We start from the raw sequence: 23175 nt of genomic DNA on the forward strand, positions 1-23175 counted from the left end.
TAAACAAGGAAGAATCAAAAATAATAGAATTAAAAAACCCAGCATTTGATAAACTGGAAAATGTATGTAATAGAAAAGAATTTCCTAAATGATTTAAAAAATATATTATTTCCACATTTATTCCTTTGCATATATTTCATGATTCAGTTATACTGACCTACTTGCAGCCCCTCACATATAATTCAGTCTCAAGCCTTGGCAATGATACTCCCAGCTCACTTCTTCCTCTTTTCCAGCCTTCCTTCAAAATTCCTCTCAAATCTCACCTTATGCAGGAGCTTTTTTTTAGTCTAGATCCTAACTCTTCTATCTGAGATTATCTATTTATTCATATGCTAATTTTTAGCATGATGTTTTCAGCCACTTTGTCAAATGTCTTCAATGAGAACAAACAAGGAATCAGTCAGCTACAGTTCTGATGGTAAATTCTTCAAACTGAAAAGGCTACAAGCCAAAACTAAAGTGGAAAAAGTATTAATGCATAATTTTTTGTTTGTAGATTTGATTGTGCAATCAGTGAAGCCTTCAAAGCTGAGATGTATGGATCAATTTTCGGTGCTTGTGCCAATTTTGACCTAACAATTACCACTAACAAAATACAGGTCCTCCATCAGCAGTACCATACCATCCAACTGTGGAACCATCAGTTACCATAAATGGTGGTTTTGAATATTGTGGGTAAGTTCATTTACCTTGGCTATATGCTTTTCAGAGATGTCCATATTGATAATGAGATTGAGCCAGAATTATTTCAGTATTTGGCAGGCTCCAAAGTAAGGGAGAGAGACTATCAAACTGAAGGTCTACAGAGCCTTTATGTTGATTTCACTGTTGTATGCATGTGAAACCTGAACAGAGTTCAGGCCAGGAAACTGAATTGCTTTATAAAAAACAAAATATTTTACCAAGAACTTCACTGACTCAGTGATGAATTCTGGAAGATTTTATTTTACATTTATTTTACATTATACTTATGGGTGTCTAGGCTAGTAGACAGGTTTTTGAAACTATAAAGGCAGTCTTTTATTTCCTTTCCTGAATTACAAGTCCCTCCCCAGATTTCCTAATAATCAAGTGTTTCAAAAGAGTAAATCTTCACCTCTCATTATATCTCACAAGTTTCTCCTATTCCAATTCTTCACCACTGATTATATAAACCAGTCTCTGCCTTCAAGGAACTTACATTCTTATAGGGGAAGATAACACAGGAACTGGAGAAGGGAAAGAAGACAAAGTATGGAAGGTTCCTTTTCAAATCTAAAATCCCTAAAACTGATCACATTCCTTATTCTAGGTCCTAACCTCCCATTTCTTTGGTTTCATTTTCTATTTTAAGTTTCATTTCTCTGTTAATTCCATTTTCATAACCTTATAAAAATTAAATCCTAATCCAGTTCTCACAGCATCTATTTGAATTGTCTTAGGAAGATTATCAACTGGCAGGATAAGATATCAGACACCGAGGTCCATTCTAATCATAAGCTAAGCATTCCCACTTTACGATAGAGAGTGCAATTCTGTTGGGCTGGCCACAATGTTCAAATATTAAATGTTTGCTTGTTAAAAAGATTATTTTGGTGGTACAGTGAATAGTGCACCAGTCCTGAAGTCAGGAAGACCTGAGTTCAAATCTGGCCTCAGACACTTAATACTTCCTTGCTGCAAGTCACTTGACCCCAATTGTCTCAGAAAAAAAAAAAAAAAAGATTATTTTATGGCAAGCACTCACATTATGGTCAGAAAAAGTGATACAAGGACACTTTCAAGGTCTCTCGTAAGAACTTTAGAATTGATTATCTGATATGGGAGACACTGGTACAGGACCTCCCAGCATGGCGTGCCCTTATTAGAGAAGGTGTTGTGCTCTATGAGCAAAGCAGAATTGAATGAGCTCAGAAGAAACTCAATATGAGCAAAGTTAGAGAAACCACCCCAACCATTCATCTGGATTGCTTAATTCAAACCTGTGGTAGTGCATTCCAAGCTCCTATTACTCTGATCAGCTCGAGTCAGACAAAATTGTTACTCGACTAACATGGTGATGTCATTTTGGTCCTCTTCAAGAATGAAGGAGAACCAACCATATAAATTTCTTTTATACACGCACGCGCACACACACATAAACAATTTTCATATAAGCTCCTCTGTTACAATGCAACTTTCTTGTGAATAGTGACCATATTTTGCTTAACTTACTAGCACATAGTAAAGTCATAATAATCACTTGCTGACTGACATTATCAAAGAAATATATGATTGAAAAAGAAAGTGGACTGCTCATATGGCAAGTAAGACAGAGAATTCATTAATATTGTGTTCCACTGCTATTTTCATATCTGGAGAAAGTAAAGAAAGCTACCACTCCAGTAATGAATTTATGGGAGATTGTAGATAATAACAATTACAATAAACTATCATTAATATAGTGCTTTAAAGTTTGTAAGGTGCTTTAAAACTACTCAACTTATTTTATCCTCACAAACCCCTAGGAGATAGGTGTTACTACTATTCCCATTTTACAGATAAGGAAAGTGAAGCAAATAGAATCTTAAGTGACTGGCCCACCATCCCAACAGCTAGTAAATATCTGAAGCAGGATTCAAACTTCCTCACTCCAAGTCCAGTTGTCTATCCACTGTACCACTAAACATTGTAACAATGTAACAAGATTAAAAAGATAGAAAAACAAGGACTGGTTTATAACCTTTATAAGAGTTGGCCTATGGATGCTAAGTAGATTACAGAAATTATTTTTAGAATACTTGAGAAATGTTAACAATTTACTTAGGGTCAGAGCTGGAAAGTCCTTTCAGAGGCCATCTACCCAATCCTCTCACTATATAGATGAAGAAACTATAATCTAAAAAAGTTAAACCTGTTCAAGTCCATAGCAGAACTTATCATTAACGATAAGGATTTGGACAAAATTTGAAATTTTATCCTGATCTGTGATTTTATCAGTATAACTGATGATGTGGAAAATTATTCTAACTAATCTTAGGGAATAGCCTGCGTCTTGGAGGGCTTAGGTTTTTTTTTTTTTTACTTAATTGTACTTTGAGGTACAATTAGAATGGGAAAAGGCAGGTCACCATCACTCTTTTAAAACATAGTAGCCAGAAACAAAATTTAAATTGAGACCTTCCTGATTTCAGGGTCAGCATTCTAGACCTTAAAGCTACAGGGCATCAACAATCTGTGTTTCAGATCCAATTGTTGTTTACCAGCTATATGAACTTATACAAGTAAATTAACTTCTAAGAGTCTCAATTTCTTCATCATAAAATTTAAGGGGTTGAATCATTATAATATCCAGGGTTCAAATGAAATAGAAGAACTCTACATTTTAGGGTCACAAGATCAGAGATCAGATTTGGAGTTGGAAGGGATCTTAAAAGCTATATAGTTCAATCCATTTATTATAGACCTTTATATAAGAGTCCATTTTCTTGACTATACAGATAATAATAATCATAGTAAACATTTATAGATAGCACTTACTATTTGTCCTTAATTCTCAAAGAGAACCATGACATCAGGGAGGCAATGTCATAGCATGTAAATGAATTTGGATTTAAAGAGTTCAATCTAAAAAAATTAAACTCTAAAGTAGATAAAGATAAACAGTGATGGCCCAGATTACAATGGGAGATTTTGACCTTTTTAAACTAAGGCCTCAGTTTGACTGAAGCAACATTCAATCACTAATTGAGGCTAGGTAAGAAATGAGGCAGAGAATGGCTTCTTTTTCCTAGTTAAAAAAAAAAAAAATAAATGTATTATTATTTCTTTATTGTGAATAATATATTGTTATTATTATTTTTTATATACCTACATACATATATATGTTAATTTGGGATAGGAAGACTGTCAAGGTTTCTGGCCAAAACAAAACAGTAACTACTTATATCTTCTATTTACTTTGACCAATCAGGGCCAAAACAATGACCAAGTCGGGGTTGGTCTGTGAGCTAGAGTGATCTGGGTTTCAGGCATGGTCTTTAAAAGAAAAAGAAAAAACAGAAAATAAAAATAAATTTAGCCCATAAGCCCTAAGACATTTTGCAAGGTTTCAGTGATCAAAATTTACATTCCTTTGGGCAGAGCACCTGCAGGTAAAGGAAATATACTCTCTGTGGACAGACGGAAGAAAAAGAAAAGCAGACAAAGAGGAGAGGGGAAGGGAGAAGAGGGGCGGGGAAAGAACTGTGTGATCCAACTGCCCAGTTCCAACAAAGGTTATTGTTTGTCCTCTATTCTCAAAGAGGACATGACATTAGAGAGGTGATGCCATGACATGCATATAAATTGGATTTAAGAGAGCCAGAGCTGTGCAAAGTTACCTGACTCTCTTTCTCCTCCAGAGAAATGATTATCTTATTTGATGCTCACAATAATTCTAGGAGGTAGGTATTATTATTACTATTATCCCCATTTTACAATGAGGAAACTGAGACAGAGGATATGTGACTTGCCTAGGTTCCTTGAGCAAGGAAATCTAGTTGTGAATTCTAGTCTTCCTGACTCCAGGCCTGGTGCCCTATCCATTGCGCCATCTAACTGCCTCTGAAAGAAAACTAAGCTGTGAAGTAATTTGCCCACAAAATATAAAGTGGCAAAGCCATGACTCAAATTCTGGCCCTTTGACTTCAAATTCAGCATCCTTTCTCCAATGCTATGGATTTTAATTCCAAGGCCAGACTTGCTACTTGCTGGGCAAATCATGACCTCTTAGAGCTTTGTCTTTCTCCTGTTTAAGGAGGTTGGACTCATATTTACAGAAAAGATAGGAAATTCTACATGGTTCTACAATTCTATTACTAAGCACTTTATCACCCCCCCTCAAAATACACCCAGTGGAAACTGAGTGAATGCTCATAGCTGGGGAATGCTGAATAAGCTATTGCATATGAATGTAATGGAATATTATTGTCCTGTAAGAAATGATGAGCAGGCTGATTTTAGAAAGACTTATGAACTGATGTTAAATGAGCAGAACCAAGAGAGCATTATACATAGCAACAAGATTATGTGATGATCAATGTGATAGATTTGGCTCTTTTCAACAATGAGGTGATTCAGGCCAATTCTAGACAATTGAAATTGTCTATGCTGGGGAATGGAGTGAAGAGAGTCCTTTAATACCTTCTGGGGTGCTTTTCCAAAGGAGCAGAAGGATACTCCAGACAAGATAGGAGTCAAGGAAGGGTTAGCAAAAAGTTGCTATTTACCTGATTTGTTTTTTCCTTTGCTTTTCTTCCAGAATGGGTTAAATTCCCAGAATTATCCCCAATGTTTCAGGAATTTTTATTGCAAATCTCAAAATGGCAAATTACCAAAATTCTTAATCGGTGCTTTCAAAATTTTGAGAATTTGCTAAAATGTTATCTTAATTTTAATTAGCTAACTTTTTGTATAATCCTCAGTTTGGCCAGAGCTAAAATTCACAGAAAAAAAGTTGGGCTTTTAAAAAAATTTTCCTAGCATTTTAACTATAGCATAGAGGTTTTTTCTTTCTGGTTGTGTTTTAAATCTTTCTAGGTAACAAAATCTAGTTCACAGAACAAACAAGACACAGCTGTGATTAGTAGAATTTGCTATTAGGGATAGAGTCTCTTGGGACTGTAACTGATATTCTTTTGAGTTCTGAATTTGATTGCCTAATCATTAAGTCAGTTGCCCACCATTTCAAAAGAAATGCCATAAGTTACTCAGAGAATGCCTTCCTGAAATATCTAGGTACATGAGGTGCAAGACTTATCTGGGCAAAAGCTGGGGGGCCAACCTTAGCCTCTGCTTAAGGTGGAATCCTTCTGACTCAGTATCCCAGTTCTGCTTCTTTTGTCTCCCACCTGATTATTCCTGAGTCTGGCTATGAGATAGAGTTATTACCGTATGATCAGTTGTCAAACAGATTTAAGATTGCTTTATCCTGTTATGTATGTGCTCTCAGGCTGAGGACTGAGGGATCTGTTTTAAGCCTATTATAATCATGTCCCTGCATTTTCCTCTTATAGCAAATATCAAAGCAAATGGTCAATAGAAGCCATGAGCCCATTACAAGTATCCCAGGGGACAAAATGGTTTTCTACTTTAGATCTTAAAGATGCCTTCTTTTGCGTACCACTGCTAAAGACTCATAATTTCTTTTTGCCCTTGAAGGGGCAAACCCAGGGGAACATAACTCCCCACCAATGAACATGGTCAGTATGGCTTAGATGGTATCTTGATCTGCAACCCCACCAGAGAGACTTCTCTGACCATGGTCATACCAACCCTAAACTTCCAGCCCCACCTCTCCTATCCAGGGATATGAAGGTTCTTTGTTTAAAGGCCTACACAGTCCACAATCTTATCAGTCAGATTAAGACCCTTTAAGTTAAACTAATCTCTTCTTGGGCCTAATGCCTTTTTACTCTGTATGATGATGGAAGGCAGGGCAAGGCTCTGGAAGCCTGGACTCAGGCCCAGACCCCTTGCTTACTTCTCAAAAAACTTGGTCTTTTGGAGGTGACCCTCCTGCCTTAGAGCCAGGTGCCATAGCTCTTCTAATTGAGGAAGCCTCTAAGCTCACTCTATGCCAACCACTGGAGATTCTAACACCCCCCACTGGGTTCAGAGCATTTTTGCCCTCCCAGATTTTAGAATTAGAGAAAGGAATGACAGTGAACATCTATACTGATTCCAAATATGTCTTTCATGTTTTGCATGCTCATGGGGTTATATGAAAAGAAAGGGTATTTTGACAGAAAAAAAAAATCTATGTGGAAGAACAATGTTGTCAGCTCCCACTCTTGAATTATTAATGTCCAGTAGCAGGACAAAAATCAAGACAGCTGATGGAGAGCGAGAGGGAGGGAAGAAGAGGGAGTCTTTACGATGTGTTTAAGATAAGGAACACATCAATGATGAAATTATGGAAAGCAAATGGCACCAAATGTTGGGGTTTGGTCATGTGATGAATTCACAATGGTCTTTCTCTTTAGCAAAAGATACATTTATTTATGAGAAGAAGTTATAGACAAAATAGAGATAATAGACAGGAGTGGTAAATATTAAATAGATCTGGGAGAGCTTATAGTTAGCAAGAAAAAGGATTTTTAACAATTAATAATAGAAAAAAAAAACAAGTTCCTTAGTGGAACTCACAATTAACGAGAAGAAAATAAATACTCCATAAGGTGAGAGTACACCATTGACAGACTTGTCAGGCAGGCTAAGTCCTAAAAGGGTTAGTTAGCTATGAGAAAAACACCATGAGGCAAGGGGGAGGGATAAGGAGAAAGACAGCACAAGGTAGATCAGAACTAAGTGGCAGGCTGACCCAAAAAGGATTCAGCAAAGATGGCACAGGCCATAAACAGATTTATAGGGAAAATTTAACCTCAGAGGTTTGGCATTACTTAAGAACTTACTGGATACAATAAGGTAGGGTTACACAAGACCTCCACAGGGGGATAGGATTGTTAGGTGGAGCTCATCCCCATCAGTGCCTTCCTTACTTGCCTCAGGGAGTAAGTAGTCTTATCAGTACAACAGGCTTACTCTGCCAACCCCACCTGGGGACGCAGAACTTCCTCATTACACATGCTTGGAATAGACAACCCCATGTTTGAGGCAGGAAGAAGTCTGAGGCTGGTTGGTTATGCTCAAAGTGAATTAGCCCATCTGCTAACCCAGTTTACCAAGTATAGAAGCTTTAAATGCTCTTGGTACATTTTAAATTAATACTTATGTGGGAACTATTAATTTGCTTCTACAGAGCTTGGCAAAGAACAATACATTTGAGAATGCTTATAAATTCCACTTGATAATTTGTCTTATGGGAATCAATGTCCACAAGACAGGGGAAAATGCTTAATTAACTTTGTAGTTCATTAAAAAATTCAATGATAGTTATACAATGTACTCGTGCTGTGCTGACTATAGAGTTACCTTGAGGTTTTATCATTTTCTTCTGAAAGATAAACCTTTCTCAAATAACAGACCTTGCAGATTTAAGATAAAAAAGAAAAAAAGCAATCCGTATAGATAAAATCGGGGATATGCCCCTAGAGAATAAATAAGACAACAAAAGGTTGCAATAAACTACAGCACCTGCACGTCCCGAGGCCATAAACTAGTCTCTAAAAATATAATTTAAGTCCACCGAACTATGGCATCAAACCATTTTATAAATCGGGATTAACACCAGGGGTTCTTATACTGAGATTCACCTAGAAGATGCAAAGACGGATTTCAGCGAGTCCGTAAACTTGGAACTTTTAATGTTCTGATAATTGCTTTAATAGAATTGTCTTTGTAATTATGCTACTGTGGATTCCAATATATTCTGAGAAAATCTCTAGACTTCATCAGACTGCTAAAAAGTTTCCACTACCCCAACGGTACCCTCAAATCCACGCTACCCCAAGAGTTCCTAGCAAAACAGTAGCCCCAAATTCAAAAACACGCGGGAATGGCTGGAAGTAAACAAGCTTTTTGCGCAGCAGACAATGCGGGTCCGATAGGGAGAAAGAGGAAACCAGGAACCCGGATCCTTAACACAAGGGTGTGGTCCCGGTTCGGAGCGCGTTTCTATTAGCATCAGGCCCAGCAGGCCCCAAATCCCGGAAATATCCTCACCCCTTATTTACCTGCGGCAGGTCCCGCCCAGTCCTCCGCGCTCCAATAGTCCGGATCACCAGGCCCAGGACCTCTGGGAAAGGACAGCCCAGACTTCCGTCACCCTCACCGAGACCCCTCCGGGCTCTGACTGTAGCTTCTACAGCTATAGATAACTACGCCGTCCGCCGAACCTCCTCAGCAGCACCCCAGTCCATTGCTCTCCCGCTCCCGCGCGCGCGTCCACGCAAAGCTCAGCCTCACTCCTTCTCCCCACGTGGGCTGCTCGGAGTAGACGAATCCATCTGCAACCCAGGCGGGGGAAATGAACGAAATGAAAGGGGAAAAGAACTGACACATAGTGAGTTTTTTCCTGACTTCTTCCACTTTGCCTAAAAAAGAAGAAGAACGGTACCAGAGACAAATTTTAAGGTAGTAGAAATTCTTTTCTCCCCGATTTGACTTTTTCAGGGTTCTATGATCCCCCCTCTCTTCTTAAGGAGAGCAGAACCACTGTCACCGCTTCCCTGCCTCCCTCGCTTGCTCGCCCGCGCGTGTGCGCGCGCTCCCGCCTCTGCTCGGTTTCGCCTCCGGCCCCAGCCGGCCGCTCGCTAGCCCGCCGGCCCGCCAGCCCTCCCAGCCTGCCCAGCCTCCTTCGGTCCCTCCCTCGCTGGTCCCTGGCGCAGGCCGCGGCAGCTGCGGTCACCCCCACCTCCTCCTTCTCCACCGCTGGCGCTCCTTCAGGACGGGAAGAGGTGGGGGGGTGGGTGGTCTGGGGGGGTCATGGCGTCCTGCGTGGGGAGCCGGACCCTGAGCAAAGACGATGTGAACTACAAGCTGCATTTCCGGATGATCAACGAGCAGCAAGTGGAGGACATCACCATCGACTTCTTCTACCGACCGCACACCATCACCCTGCTCAGCTTCACCATCGTCAGCCTCATGTATTTCGCCTTTACCAGGTGAGGAGCTGGCCGCCGGCGTGGGCCCCGGGATACCGGCCAGGAGGACGAGTCGACCGGCCATGGGCCGCGGCGCACCTCTCATAGAGCTGGGGGGGATGAAGACATTGGGATTGGGAGAGGAGGACTGGCAGACAGTGGGGGAGGGAGGGAAGAAGGAGAGGCGAGGCTTCTTTAGAATGGCAGCCCCAAATCTCCCCGCACCCCCGAAACGACTTTCTTGGGTACACTCCCCTCCCCGCCTCACTTATGCCCACCTAACCCACACCCTGGAGGAAGAGGAGGAGGCTCTCCTAGGATTCACGTTTACAAGCTAGGTCTCTGGAGGGGGAAAAGGGAAGGCGGATTCTTGTGCTTTGGGGTTGTCAAACCGACCTCCTGTTGTTTTTTGAGGGAATTTCCAGAACTTCCCTTCCTTCTTTCCTCTCTCCATTTCCTTCCTTCCTTTCCCTTCCTGCCTCCCTTCCTTCTTTACTTCCTTCCTCCCTCCCTCCATTTCCTTCCTTCCTTTGCCTTCCTGCCTGCCTCCCTTCCTCCCCTTTGGTTCTCTATTTAACAGACACACCCCACATTTCTCACTCCATTCTTTAACGAATCCCCTCACACAGCCCTTATCCACAGCCTACAGACCGAAACCATATAAATAAGATCCATTTTGTCTCACTTTGGTGTTGTCTTTCTTTCCTTGGGCAGATTTTAAGCGCTTTGCTTATGGAATGGATGCCCTTGGCATTTGAAGGGAGCTGCTCCCTTTCTTGGAGATCATTTGTATGTAAGTGTGTTGAGGGAAGGACAAGTGTATGTTTTGTCCTCCCTTCACACACTGGTATTGCTGAGGGAACATATTTCATGTTTAGAGATAAATCAGGCGGTCACCAAATAGCGGGTACAATGGGAAATCCCACTGTCTCACCCCACATTGACTTCATTTCACCACTCCTAAATTACATAGAATGTTGAATGATGGTGGAAGGCATGTTGAGAAGAAAATGCTTTGAAATGTCTATTGATCAGATTGATTGTTGTTCACATTTTATATTAACTTCGGTTTAGCACCTTTTTTTTTTTTTTAAACACCTTTTCCTGGTTAGTAGTCAGGAAATCAGTGAGTTTTGGGAAATGATGGAAGTATGTTGTTTTGTTTTTAAAAGGAGGGTAAGGGGGAGGAATGATATTATCATCTCTTCACCTAGAACTCTCTTCCGGTTTTATTATTACTTAAACTTGTGTCCAGTAAAGAGTTTCCTTCAAATATACTGATAAATTGATGCTAAATTGCCATATTAGTAGAGTAGCAGATGCTGGAGGGAAATTGTCATCCTTCTTTAACAAAGTCAGTGGTATTACATATAGAAAGACAGATCTGTATTTTTAATAATTTTAACCTTTTATCTATCTTTGTAGAGGAATTTTTCTCCCAATGCTAGTATAATCACTGATTTGATTCTTGACACAGTTTTCCTCACCCATCCCATCAAAAGGGAATATAGAAAACTCTAATTATTTGTTTGTCCTTGGTCAAGTTAATTAACCTGTTTGGAACCTCAGATTAAAGTTAGGAGTTGAACTAGATGGTCTCTTCCAGCTCTAAATTGAGTTCCGTAAAGTCAAACTGCATACTCTCTTTTTAAAAAGACCTCTGGCCATCAGGAAGAGAGAAAAATCATTATCAATGAATTAAATAGTAATTTGATCTTTATTTTAAAATATATGCACGATTAGTCAACTTGATCACCTACCCAGTTTTCCAGCACATTTAACCTTTTAAGTAACCTCTTTATCCCTAAAGTCATGCATAATTCAAGGATATACTTGGTGTTCTAGCAGAGGCTGAGTGACGATTTGTCAAAAATGATAAAGGGAAGAATTTAATATATTTCCACAGCTAGGATTAGATAATTTCAATGTTCTTTTCCAGCTAAATTTTTATTATAAATGTACATGAAAGTGCTTTGTAATTCTTAAGATGCTATATAAATGTAAGTTTTGGTGATAATTGTATCTTAGGCCTATTTCCTGATCTGTAAAGAAGGGAAGAGCTGTCACTGTGTGGAATGGGGGTTGGATAGGATGGATAGCCTTTAAGGTCCTGTCATTTTTATACCAACTTTATCTTATTTACCTAACTGTAATTATTTGTATCATTTTAGCTGTTGATCCTGCCATAGCAATTTGTTGGCTCTGTAAATTCTCCAGTAATGTCATTAAAAACAATCATTCTCTTTTATCCCTGTTATTTTATGGTATCTATCTTAGAATCTTTAGTGTCATATACTTAGTCTTGAACAGGATTTTGAGGACTGCTATTGAACACAATTGTTTAAGTAAGTTTTTAAAAAATTGTGTTTTCTGTTTTTCAAAGATTATTTATGAGGAAGAAGGATAAGAAATACATCTAAGAAATACTTTTGTAGTCGGTGAGAAAAAATGCTCAGATAATCTTATGTGGTAATTTTATATACTATGAAGACATTACCCAAATTTAGGTTTAAAGTACTTCAACAAGCCACCAGCTAGGCAAATTGGAAGTGCCATAATATAACTAAGGTGTTATCGGAATATTTTCCCCAAGATATTGAATTTAAAATTTGTTACCATGAATATTATGAAGAACTATGAATATTAATAAAATGTTAAATTTATCTTTCAAAATACATTCTTGGATACCTGTATTTGTACAAGTAAAGCAGGCCAATAATCTTTGGTTTAAGTTGAGTATAATATGGTACAGCAATGCCCTCATATTTATTTTGTTATGTTACAGTTCCCCCAGAAATGGGTAATATGTGAATTGTTGAAGTACCACTTTCTTCAGTTCATGGTATTAACTTATAAATACTAAATTCTATCAGCTTATAAAATGTTGATTATTAGGCTACTCTCCTGTTAGTACTTTTTTTTTTTTTTTTCAGAATTGAAGAGAATTAGTCTTTTTGACTAATTCAGCACAAATCATCCTTCTCCCTAGGGAAGATGATTTGCCAAAAAACTTTGTTTTAACTATTCAATTGGGCATTTATTAAGAATCTACTTTATTCCATTCAGCAAACATTGATTAAGAACTAAGAGTGTACAGGGTACTGTTCCAATCATTGGGGAAGATACAAAGTCTAAATAAGACAGGTCTCCCCATTCAGTAACTTAGATTCTAGAAGAGAAATATGACAAATAACAGTAATGCATAAGGTCAGGGGAGGTGCTAGAATACTTTGAACCAGCTATTGTAGATAAAAAGATGAAGTGATGTCCAAGGCCTATACCCTGCAATGAACATCTTATTACATAGGGAATAGAAGACATGTTTCCAATATGTTGGAGATTTATAAAGTACCATGTTGCAGAATTAAGGAAGATTTCACAAAGATGAAGACTTAATGGGTAAAGTATTCAGTAAGTAAAGATGGGTTTGCATAGTGCATTCCATATGTTAGACATAGAGAAGGGAAGGACTAATGAGGCAATAATATACCATCTTGGCTGGAGTGTAGATAATATGATGAGTACTAAGAGATGAAAGGCTGGATTTGGTGCAAATTCAGGTAAAATAGGTTTTGCATACTGAGCTTGGGAAGCTTGGGCTTTATTTGGAAGATAATAGGAAGACGAGATTTGTTTAGTAGAAGACTGGCTGAACAAACCAAGTTGAGTCTAATAGGTAATATAATGAAGAAACTCAAAGTAGGGAGGTAAGTGAAGTTATTAACGAGTTACAACTAAGAGATACCAAGGGCCTGAAATAGAATGGTAAAGAAGAGGAGGAAAGTGATCTGGCAAAGTATGTGAAGAGTAAGATTGAAGAGATTTGACACTGACTAGATCTTAACAATTGATTAAACAGGGAAAATTTATAGGGAGGAACCAAATATGATAAGTTTCAAGCTGAGTGTCTGAAAGAACACCATTAATTTGAGGTACCATTAACAGAAATAACACTTCAGAAGAGGATCAGATTTGAGGGGATGATGTTGAAAGTTTGTTACATTTAAGTTTGAGATGCCAGTTGAACATATCCTATTCTAACTTTACTGACAGCTTTCTAGCAAAAGTAGTCAACATTTATTGCCTAAACTTTTCTTCTGATTATGCATTCCTCCACCCCTTGTGACCTTAATTTCTTTTGTTTCAAATATTTTTATCAGTAATAAATGATGGGGGAGGTGGAAGAATCTTCCTTTTAGTTAGAGAATAGCCATCTCACAGAATTTCTTCACTGAACTCCTGGAAGAAACCTTCTAATAGGTGATTTATGTTTGAATTGATTATTTAAGTATTCACTCTAATCATCTGTCTGAGTCTTTTGCTTGCTCCCAACAGCTCTCTAGGTTGGCAAAAGGAGTCTGAATACAAGCTTTCCCTGTGTGGGGCTTTACACACATGGATTTTGTGATTTTGAAGAATTGTTCTCAATTTTGCTAGAATAACTTTCTAGAATCAACTTTTGCAAACAAAGGTCCCTCAGCTTAGAAGACCATGATGATAATAATTAATTCATAGTGTTATGACAACAAATTACTGTAGCTTCTACAACCCAGGAACTTCTTCACCAAGAAGGTGGATCCCAATTTTGCTGGAGAATGTAGGTTTTGTTGCTTTTCTGAATTCTTTGGTTGCAGATATTTCCTACATATTATAATTAGATTTTGGTAACTTTTCCCCTTCATTTTACAGGTTTGCTAGATTTAAAAAAAAAAAACTGAATCTGCAAATTAGGTTAAAATTAAAATAGTAGGGGCATTTAGGTGGCACAGTGGATAGAGCACCAGACTTCAGTCAGGAGGACCTGAGTTTAAATGTGGCCTCAGATACTTAACACTTCCTAGCTGTGTGACTCTGGGCAAGTCACTTAACCCCCATTGTCTCAGCCAAACAAAAAGTTTTTTTTTAATTGAAAGCTTCAATTTGGGTTTTTTAAGTTGGTAGTTACTATATAGTTCCAGGTTCACCATGGTTACTCAGAGGTCCTGGAAAGAGGACTTCTTTTCACTCTAATTTTCACAGAGTTTAGAGATTAGATGTCATTTAAATAAACACTTAATAATGAAAAGCTAAACTGTCTTGTCTGGATCCCACATTGAGGTCAGTATTACTAAATTTTAGTTTTTGCTGTACGAATGGCTCTATAATTTTACACAAGTTAGAGGATGGTAGTATAGTTGAATGAGGATGATTTGTGTACTGCTTTAATAAGCTTGCAGAGTACTGTCTCCTCACAACACAGCTACACTAGTAAGGGTTTAAGACAGTATGCAAAATCATATATTTCTTATTCCAGGTCCTGTACTTTTACCAATTTCACCACCCACCTCTCTAGGTCCTACTAAAGAAAGAAGGCATCTCAAAGACCAACTAGTTCAACCCCAACATTTTAAGGTGAAAAAACTGAAGCCCAAAGGAAGTTAAGCAACTGAGCCCAAACGCCATACATGTGGTGCCCCACCTCTCATCTGTCAAATAAGCACACCTCAGAGCATCAAATAACACCCACCCCAGAAGGTTTCCATTAAGATTCAGATAAAATAACAAATGTAAAGTGCTTTGTAAGCTTTTGGTGGGCAGTGGAACGACGTCTTTCTCTTTGTATGTTTCTCAGCTCCTAGCTCTGTGCCTTGAACAAAAATCCATTTACTAAGTGTTTCAAAAAGAATGAATGAATTTGTTACCCAGTAAGCCTGAAAGTGAGAAAGAAAGTGAAGAGAGAGGCTGCCTGAGTGTCTGGAAGACCTGGGTCAGTAAGGCCTATGATATAGATTAGCTGGGTACTTTGGGCTACTCCCTTATTTTGCAAATCTCCCTCACCTCCAACTCTCAAGATTAGAAGTTAACCATAGAGTTTCCACATTGACCCTTTCCCTCACTGATGAAATCATAGGTCAGCAGCCTTCCCTTTTAATCTCTACACACACACACACACACACACACACACACACACACACACACATTTTAAAAAAAGAAAAGAAAAAGGCTAAGAGTAGATTTTCAGTGCAGTGTTCAATTTTTGTGGTTTTTGGTTTTGTTCTATACTTCACAGCACTTTATTTAATTGATTTTAAATAAAGGAAATAGATATGGTTAAGACTTGGCAAGTTTTGCTTGACTAGTGACATATTGTGGGTCTATATCAAGCAACAACAGAGGGAAGTATTCTGGTGTAACAGAAAAGACCCTGAGTCGGGTGGGCGGGGGTAAAGTGTTGACTCTACTAACCATAGTACTCAGTACACTAATCAGTATAACCTTACTGACAACTTAGCATTATGCTGATAGCACATAATAATTATAATAGCTGGCATTTATCTGATACTTTGAGGCGTATAAAATTTTATGCTTATGTAATCCTCACAACATACTTCATGTTATTATTATCCCCATTTTACAGATGAAGAAACTGAGACAGGTTAAGTGCCTTGACATTAGTGGCTTAGAGCATGGCAGGGAGGATGGCCCTGGAATCAGAAAGATCCGAGTTCAGATGTGGCCTCAGACACTTACTAGCAGTATGACCCTGGTCAAGAACCTTAACCCTGTATGCCTTAGTTTCTCATCTGTAAAATGAGGGTAACGAGCATCAACTTAACGGGATTCAATGAGATATTTGTAAACAAAGCACTTAGCACAGTCTGTAGCACATGATAGAATCTGTATAAATGCCCACTCACACAGTAGTAGCTGTCTAAAATGTGGGTGGCTACGTGTTCACTAAGGTTTCTTACCAGTTGTATTCTGAGATTGTGATTGTCATATCCCTAATTCCTAGCTATGGACATTTATGTCAGTCAAGGGTCATCTTCTGAATGCAGATAAATTGAATCCCTATATTTTTCAAATCATTCTGAATCCTTAATAGAGATTGCTCTTGGAATATATTATAAGTTTCATAGGGCACAGGTTGTGTTCAGCTGATTGTAACATTGTCATGATGCTTAGTCTATAATATTTCTATGTTTTTAAGGAGCTCCCAGAACTTGTGTTTTTGTTTCTAATTAAATATTTAAGAATTCATAAAAGTGAGCACTCAGATCTATATCAAAATTTATAGGGTTCATCAAAATAATAAATTGAATTATGTTACTTTTGTACTTCTCATTCAAACTAGACTTACAGGTTTGTTTGGTTTTTAATCTGCCAGTAATTCCCAAATGAAAAGTGAATTGATTGCATGTTCTACATGATGACATCTCTCTGTATTGCATATTTAGCAGCTTTGATGTTACGAGCATACAAAAGTGTAATATGGTAGCACTGGTCCTGGAGCAAATTAATTTGTTGTTGTTGTTGTTGTTTTTTAACTGTAGTTTGGTGACAAATCAAAACATCAGTCATGTAATAGATATGCAACATCTTGAGACATCTTGGCCCTCTAAAACAGTTCACAATTCTTTAGGCATATGAATAATTTGGATAATTAATTTTTTTTCCCCAAAACCACTTTCTCCTTTAAATTTTTCTACTTTGTTCAACCCTGTTGCTTAGTTTTCTTCATGATTTTTTTTGCCTTCCCTTTTTTCTTGTCACCCTTCAGAAACAAATCATTACATGATAGTAAAAAGTAATGCTGCTTGCTGTTCCTTCAGTGAGGCACATTATCTTCCCATTCAGAACAGTGTTTCCTGCTCTCTCATCTTGCTTTTATTTTTCTACTCAAACACAAGAATAGAAAGGCTGAACTTAATTCCCTCCCATATCTCCCCACTTTTATCATTATCAATAATTCAGGTAATCTTCCTGTTACCCAATCTGATATTATTATTTTTTCATTCCCTTCCAGTTGCCAAATGTGTTATTAGTTTACTCTCTTCATGTAAACTTTAAGAGTCTTTCTTCATTCCATTGCTAGTGCAAAAACTCTTGTCAATCTTGAAAATTTTCTTTGGTTTATGATAATTCTGTTCCTTTTTTTTTATTCTTGCTTATGATTCCTTTGTTTCAGTAATGAATATGATTTGTTCTTCCCAAAGATTTCCTTTTAGGCGTCTTTTACATGGTATTTTTTCTTTCTTTTTTTTCTATTCTCTCTCAGCCATTTGATCACCATTTAACTTTATAAAGGAAGACTAAGTTCAGAATGGCTCTGGTATGACTCCCACTGGGAATTCTACCTTTCTCATCTATTCCTAGAGGTCATTTCTTTAAGTGTGGTGACTATGGGAGAGAGGCAGTAGAACCTACCACCCCTAATCTCTCTGGGATGGTGGAGTCTATTAGAGAAGAGAATTTTTAAAAACACAAGTAGGACTGAATCTAAGATAGGCTTTCAGTATTGCCCCCTTTATTGTTTAGATATTTCAGGCATTTGTTTCCATATTTGATCTTCACAACCATTTCTCTTTATTCATGAATATGTCTCTCTCTGCACCGACTCACTTTCCTCCGATTTTCAGTTTTCTTATTTAAAAAACATACTGAATTCAAAAAAAAAAAAAAACATACTGAATTGAAGTCTAAGGAGAAGACATGTTTTTACATACAGTGAATCTCTTGGACATTGCTATACTCAACAAGATATAACAATACTTTGATTTTGTTTTTTCATTTTCAGGGATGATTCTGTTCAAGAAGATAATATTTGGAAAGGCATCCTCTCTGTTATTTTCTTCTTTCTCATCATCAGTGTATTAGCTTTTCCCAATGGTAAGTAATAAATTACTTTATTCCATTCCACCTACTTGTAATTCTATTTCCAATCATTGGAAACAATTTGGTCTAGCTATTGGAGTTGAAGTGTAGTTTGCAAACCTGGTTCTGCCTAATCAGAACAACTCACAACACCTTTTTCCATGTCTCAGTTACTCATTTTAGAAATAAAGGGACTGAAAACTTTGTAAGGGCTGAAATAGATTGTTCCCTGATAAGATAGCATAGTATAGTAAATAAGAGTTCTGGCATTGGTCAGAAAGACCTGGATTCAAATCATTCATAAGAGGTCAGTCATATGTCACTTCTTGGCTACCAGGGACTTATTGTTGAGAGGTATTGGAATTTATTTGCCCAACAGGTTCTGAGTGTGGCTCAATACTGAACAATCAGATCTTTACTGAATTTTGTTCCCAATTGTGCTACTAATTAGTAGTGTGACTTTGTGAAAGTCACATCTCTGTGTTTTCATCTCTACATTCAAGGATTTGGTGTGGAAAACCTTATCCTGGCCTAAGTCAGCATCTAAGAATCTAGGAGAATTTAAGAAAAAAGATTGGGGAATGTCACAAAAAGACAATATGAAGGAATAGAGAGATAAAGAAGAACAGGTCCCATTTCCAGCTGCCAGGGTGATTTTTTTTTTTTTTTCCAAAAACACATATCTGACAATATTAGCTCCGAATCATATAAACCCGAAAGCTCATCTTAGCATAGCCCCTTACTACTTTCCTCTCTACAAACTCTTCCATTCAGGTACACTCTTTAAACAGGACTCTCTACCTCTCGTCCCTCTTGCGTTTGCATTGGCCATTGGTCTTTCCCCGAGTTCCTTGGTTCTGTTACCTCTGCTTCTGTTTCATTGACTTCCTTCACAATTCAGCTTAAATTTTACCTTTTGCATATGGCCCTTCTGGGTCCTTCTATGCTAGTGCTTTCCCCTTCTGTATTACTTTCCATCTATCCTGCATATAATTTTTATGTAAGTATTTCTATGTTCTATCTCTATTGAAATGCAAGTTCCTTAAAGGCAGAAAATATTTCTACCTCTCTTTGTGTCTATAGCACGTAATATAGTTCTTAGCATATAATAAATCCAGCTGAATTGGAAAGAATCCTTTCCAGAGGCTTGCTGAATTGGAATCTTCCTGAATGTTCTTTATTTTCTTTCTTTTTTTTTTTAATTTACAAAGCATATGCATGGGTAATTTTTTCAGCATTGACCCTTGTATAACCTTTGATTGCAAATTTTCCCCTTCCCTCCACCTTCTTCCCCCATCTGGCAGGTAGTCCAATACATGTTAAATATGCTGAAATACATGTTAGATCCAATATGTGTATACATATTTACATACATATATACAGTTATCTAGTTGCGCAAGAAAAATCAGATCAAGAAAGAAGAAAAAGAAAACAAAATGCAAGCAAATAACAAAGTGAGAATGCAATGTTGTGTGTTACCCTCTGTTCCCATGGTTCTCTCTTTGGGTGATTCTTTTCATCACTGAACAAGTGGAACTGGTTTGAATCATCTCAATGTTGAAGAGAGCCACGTTCATCAGAATTGATCATCATATAGTCTTGTTGCCATGTATGATGGATTTCCTGATTCTGCTCATTTCACTTTGCATCAGTTCATGTAGGTCTCTCTAGGCCTCTCTGAAATCATTCTGCTGGTTGTTTCTTACAGAACAATAGTATTTCATAGCTGAATATTCTTAACAAATGGTCTTGTATACTTTACTTCAGAGATTTTTAACCCTTGGAATCCATGGATAGATTCATGTATAATAATTAGGTTACTGTTTATATGTAGATTATATGTTCAAGGCACACTGCTAAATGCTTTACAAGTATCCCACTTGATCCTTACAGCAGCACTCTGAGGTTAATGCTATTCTTATCTCATTTTACAATCGAGGAAACTGATGCAAATGGAGTTAAGTGACTAGTGAGTGTCTAAGACTATTTGAACTGCATTATTTCTGACTCCAAGCTCAGCACTTTATGTGCTGGATCACTTTAACTGCCTCATAAATGTCGATAAAAAAATACAAAATCTTGGATAGCATAGAAAACTGCAATTTTATTTTCACAAACCTCTAACAGAGAGTTAGCAATTGACTTTAAATATGCATGCAGATCATAAACCTATTTCTGAGAAGGAATTCATAGGTTCCACCAGACTGCCAAAAGGCTCTGGAAAAACTTTGGTGTTTTTTTTGTTGTTGGTGGTGGTGTTTTTCTTTAAAAAAAAAAAAAAAAAAAAAAAAAAAGTTAAGAATTTTTGCTGTATTTGAAGGCCTCCAGTAGGGGGAAAAAAGATATTACTGCTTGGAGGAGGACCATTCCCTTTTTTAGATATGTGAAAGATTCTCCTTACATCAAGGTAAAATCTGCCCCTCTGCAAGACCCAAGTTCTACCCAGATAAGATAAAATCAATCTTTTCACATGACAGTCCTTTAACTTCTTGAAGGAAGGTATTTCGTCTTTTGACTCTTCTTTTTGTTAATTATCTCCCTCCTTTTGGTCACTATGTTCCTATTAATATATAGATTAGATTAAATTTGAAGTCCACCAAAATCTCCCCATATTTTTTATATGAACTTTCACTTTGCCTTATCTTTACCATCTGATAACTAGTCCAGTTGTTTACTCTTTACTTTTATCACTATTAAAGTTTGCCTCATTAGCTCATTGTTTTAGCCTGAGAAGACCTTCTTGGATCCCAGTGATGTTGCCCAATACTTTAGTGAGCCCTTCCAAATTCATATCAGCTGCATATTTGATAAGCTTCAGTTGGTCTTCTGTTATCTAATTGAATATTCCTTCTGTCATTTGTCACCTTCTTAAGCAAAGATGTCCTTTTATGACTCCTTCCATTCATCAGATCATCTCTGCACAGGAGGTTTTTATAATCCTTTGGCCAAAAATTTGTAGCTTAGGGAGATTTTTTTTGATAATAATGTTCTGAAAAGTCAAGGTTTTAATATATATTTTTCAGTAGTATATAGATTTCCTCAAGGGAACTTCATAGCAAGAATTTAAGCTTTCAGTAACAGATGGTTTCCATAAGATAGTAGAAGAGACTCTTTGGGAGTAAATCCAGATAACTTTAAGTAGCTTGTGGTAATTTTGTTTGATTTCTGATGGATATTTCCTGTGTTCCCCAGGGAAGATCTCTTATGAAATCCTCTTATGTTAAAATGAAGTTTTAGTCTCTATTTAAGCTGCAGAATCTTCCATCTCTCTGTTTTGTTTCAAGAGAGATAAAATATAATGTTCAGTACACTTTTTTTTTTCTTTTTGGGAGTTGTGACTTGCCTAGCCTCACATAGCTAGTAAGTGTTACAAATCTGGATTTGAACTCAGATTCTCTTGATTTCAGGGCTGGTGCTTTTATATACTGTACCATTTAGTTGGCCCTTAGTGCACTTCTTTTGCCAACTGAGATAGAGCTTCTAAGATGAAGTTAAAATATATTCAAGATCACAATAAAATTCATACAATATAACATTGGAAATGAAACTCAGAAATCATCAAACCCACTATTTATTTTAAAGAAACCAAGGCCCAGAAGGGCACAGGTCTCTAGAAGAACTAGACCAGTGGTTCTCAAACTTTTGTTTTCAGTATCTTTATCCTATTAAAAATTATTGAGGATCTCTCCAAAGAGTTTTTGTTTATCTCGATCATATTTATAGACATTTACCATATTGGAAATAAAAACTATTTTTGAATTTGTAGACCCTCTAAAAGGGTTTCAGAGATCCCTAGAATTCTCTAGAACATACTTTGAGAATCTCTATGAGAGATTATTTAATCTATCCCATTCACTGCATCATACAGAGGAGTAGATTGAGGCTCAAATATGAAGTAACCCTCCCCCTAATAAAAATGGTGATTCATCAGCACAATTAAGAGCTGACATTTCCAGTGTTTTCAAGTTTGCAAATATTGTTATTCATTTGGTCTCCTAACAATGTTAAAGATATTCCCCCTATTATATAGAAGAAAGACTTGCCTACAGTCTTTTTTTAAAATTATTTAAATTTATTCATTTTAATATGCATTGCTTTATGAATTATTTTGGAAGAGAACTATGGGAACAAAAAGGAAAACACTTGGGAAGGGAAAAAAAAAACAGAAAAAAAGTGAATATAACATGTGCTGATTTATATTCAATCTCCATAGTTTTTTTTTCTGGTTGCAGAAGGCATTTTCTGTCTAAAGTCTTGAGATTGTTTTGGTTCTCTGAACCGCTGAGAAAAACCAAGCCTTTCATAATTGATGATCTCACATTCTTATTTTTATTGTTCTGCTTGTTTCACTTAGCATCAGGTCATGTAAATCTTGCCAGGCCTTTCTAAAATCAACTTGTTCATCATTTTTTATATAATAATATAATCTGTTACCTTCATGGACCACAGCTTGTTCAGTCATTCCCCAATTGCTGCTACAGACATTTTTTGCCTATAGTCTTATAACTAGTAAGTTTAAGAGGTGAAATTTGAACACAAGGTTTTCTTAGCTTAAAGTCGTATTATTTTGGACAAAGTTATTATCTTGGACAAAACATTTTCTATTTCTGGACATCATCAGTGTATTCACTTTTAATATACAATGATTGAATTAGAAGCCCTGTTTAACCTTAATGTTGGTTACATGAGATCTTGATAAATAATGAAATGTGATAGGCATACTACCTTCTCATATGTTCTGACCATATCCAGAATATTGTGTTCAGTTTTGAATCACATATTTTAGAATGGGTATTAAAAAATTGGAAAGTATCCCGAGGAAGGTAATAATAACAGCAAGGAAACCTGTCATGGTTCAGTGAAAAAGAGCAGTGTTTTTGTAATCAAAGATTCCTGACTTACATAAAAAAAGATTATGTTATATACAAATTACAAGAATAAGGAAGAAATCATCTTTTGGATCTAGACTAATTCATGACAAAAAAAATTGAGAATA

At 37.1% G+C, this 23175-nt stretch overlaps 2 protein-coding genes across 2 annotated transcripts in view; one reads left to right on the plus strand and one right to left on the minus strand.

Annotated features, from left to right (window-relative positions):
* MTERF3 (mitochondrial transcription termination factor 3) overlaps positions 1-8807 on the minus strand; it is a 51296-nt gene extending 42489 nt beyond the window's left edge. The window contains exon 1 of the mRNA XM_051970888.1: positions 8637-8807. The gene's annotated coding sequence lies outside the window, so the exon portion shown is untranslated. The remainder of the gene's footprint in view (positions 1-8636) is intronic.
* A 567-nt stretch (positions 8808-9374) lies between these two features.
* Positions 9375-23175, plus strand: part of PTDSS1 (phosphatidylserine synthase 1) — a 55025-nt gene continuing 41224 nt past the window's right edge. The window contains exons 1-2 of the mRNA XM_051970887.1: positions 9375-9566; positions 18103-18194. Coding sequence (XP_051826847.1) covers positions 9388-9566; positions 18103-18194 — 271 coding nt within the window. The 5' untranslated portion in view covers positions 9375-9387. The remainder of the gene's footprint in view (positions 9567-18102; positions 18195-23175) is intronic.

The sequence above is a fragment of the Antechinus flavipes genome, chromosome 1 (genome assembly GCF_016432865.1).
Source record: "Antechinus flavipes isolate AdamAnt ecotype Samford, QLD, Australia chromosome 1, AdamAnt_v2, whole genome shotgun sequence".
Lineage (NCBI taxonomy): Eukaryota > Metazoa > Chordata > Mammalia > Dasyuromorphia > Dasyuridae > Antechinus > Antechinus flavipes.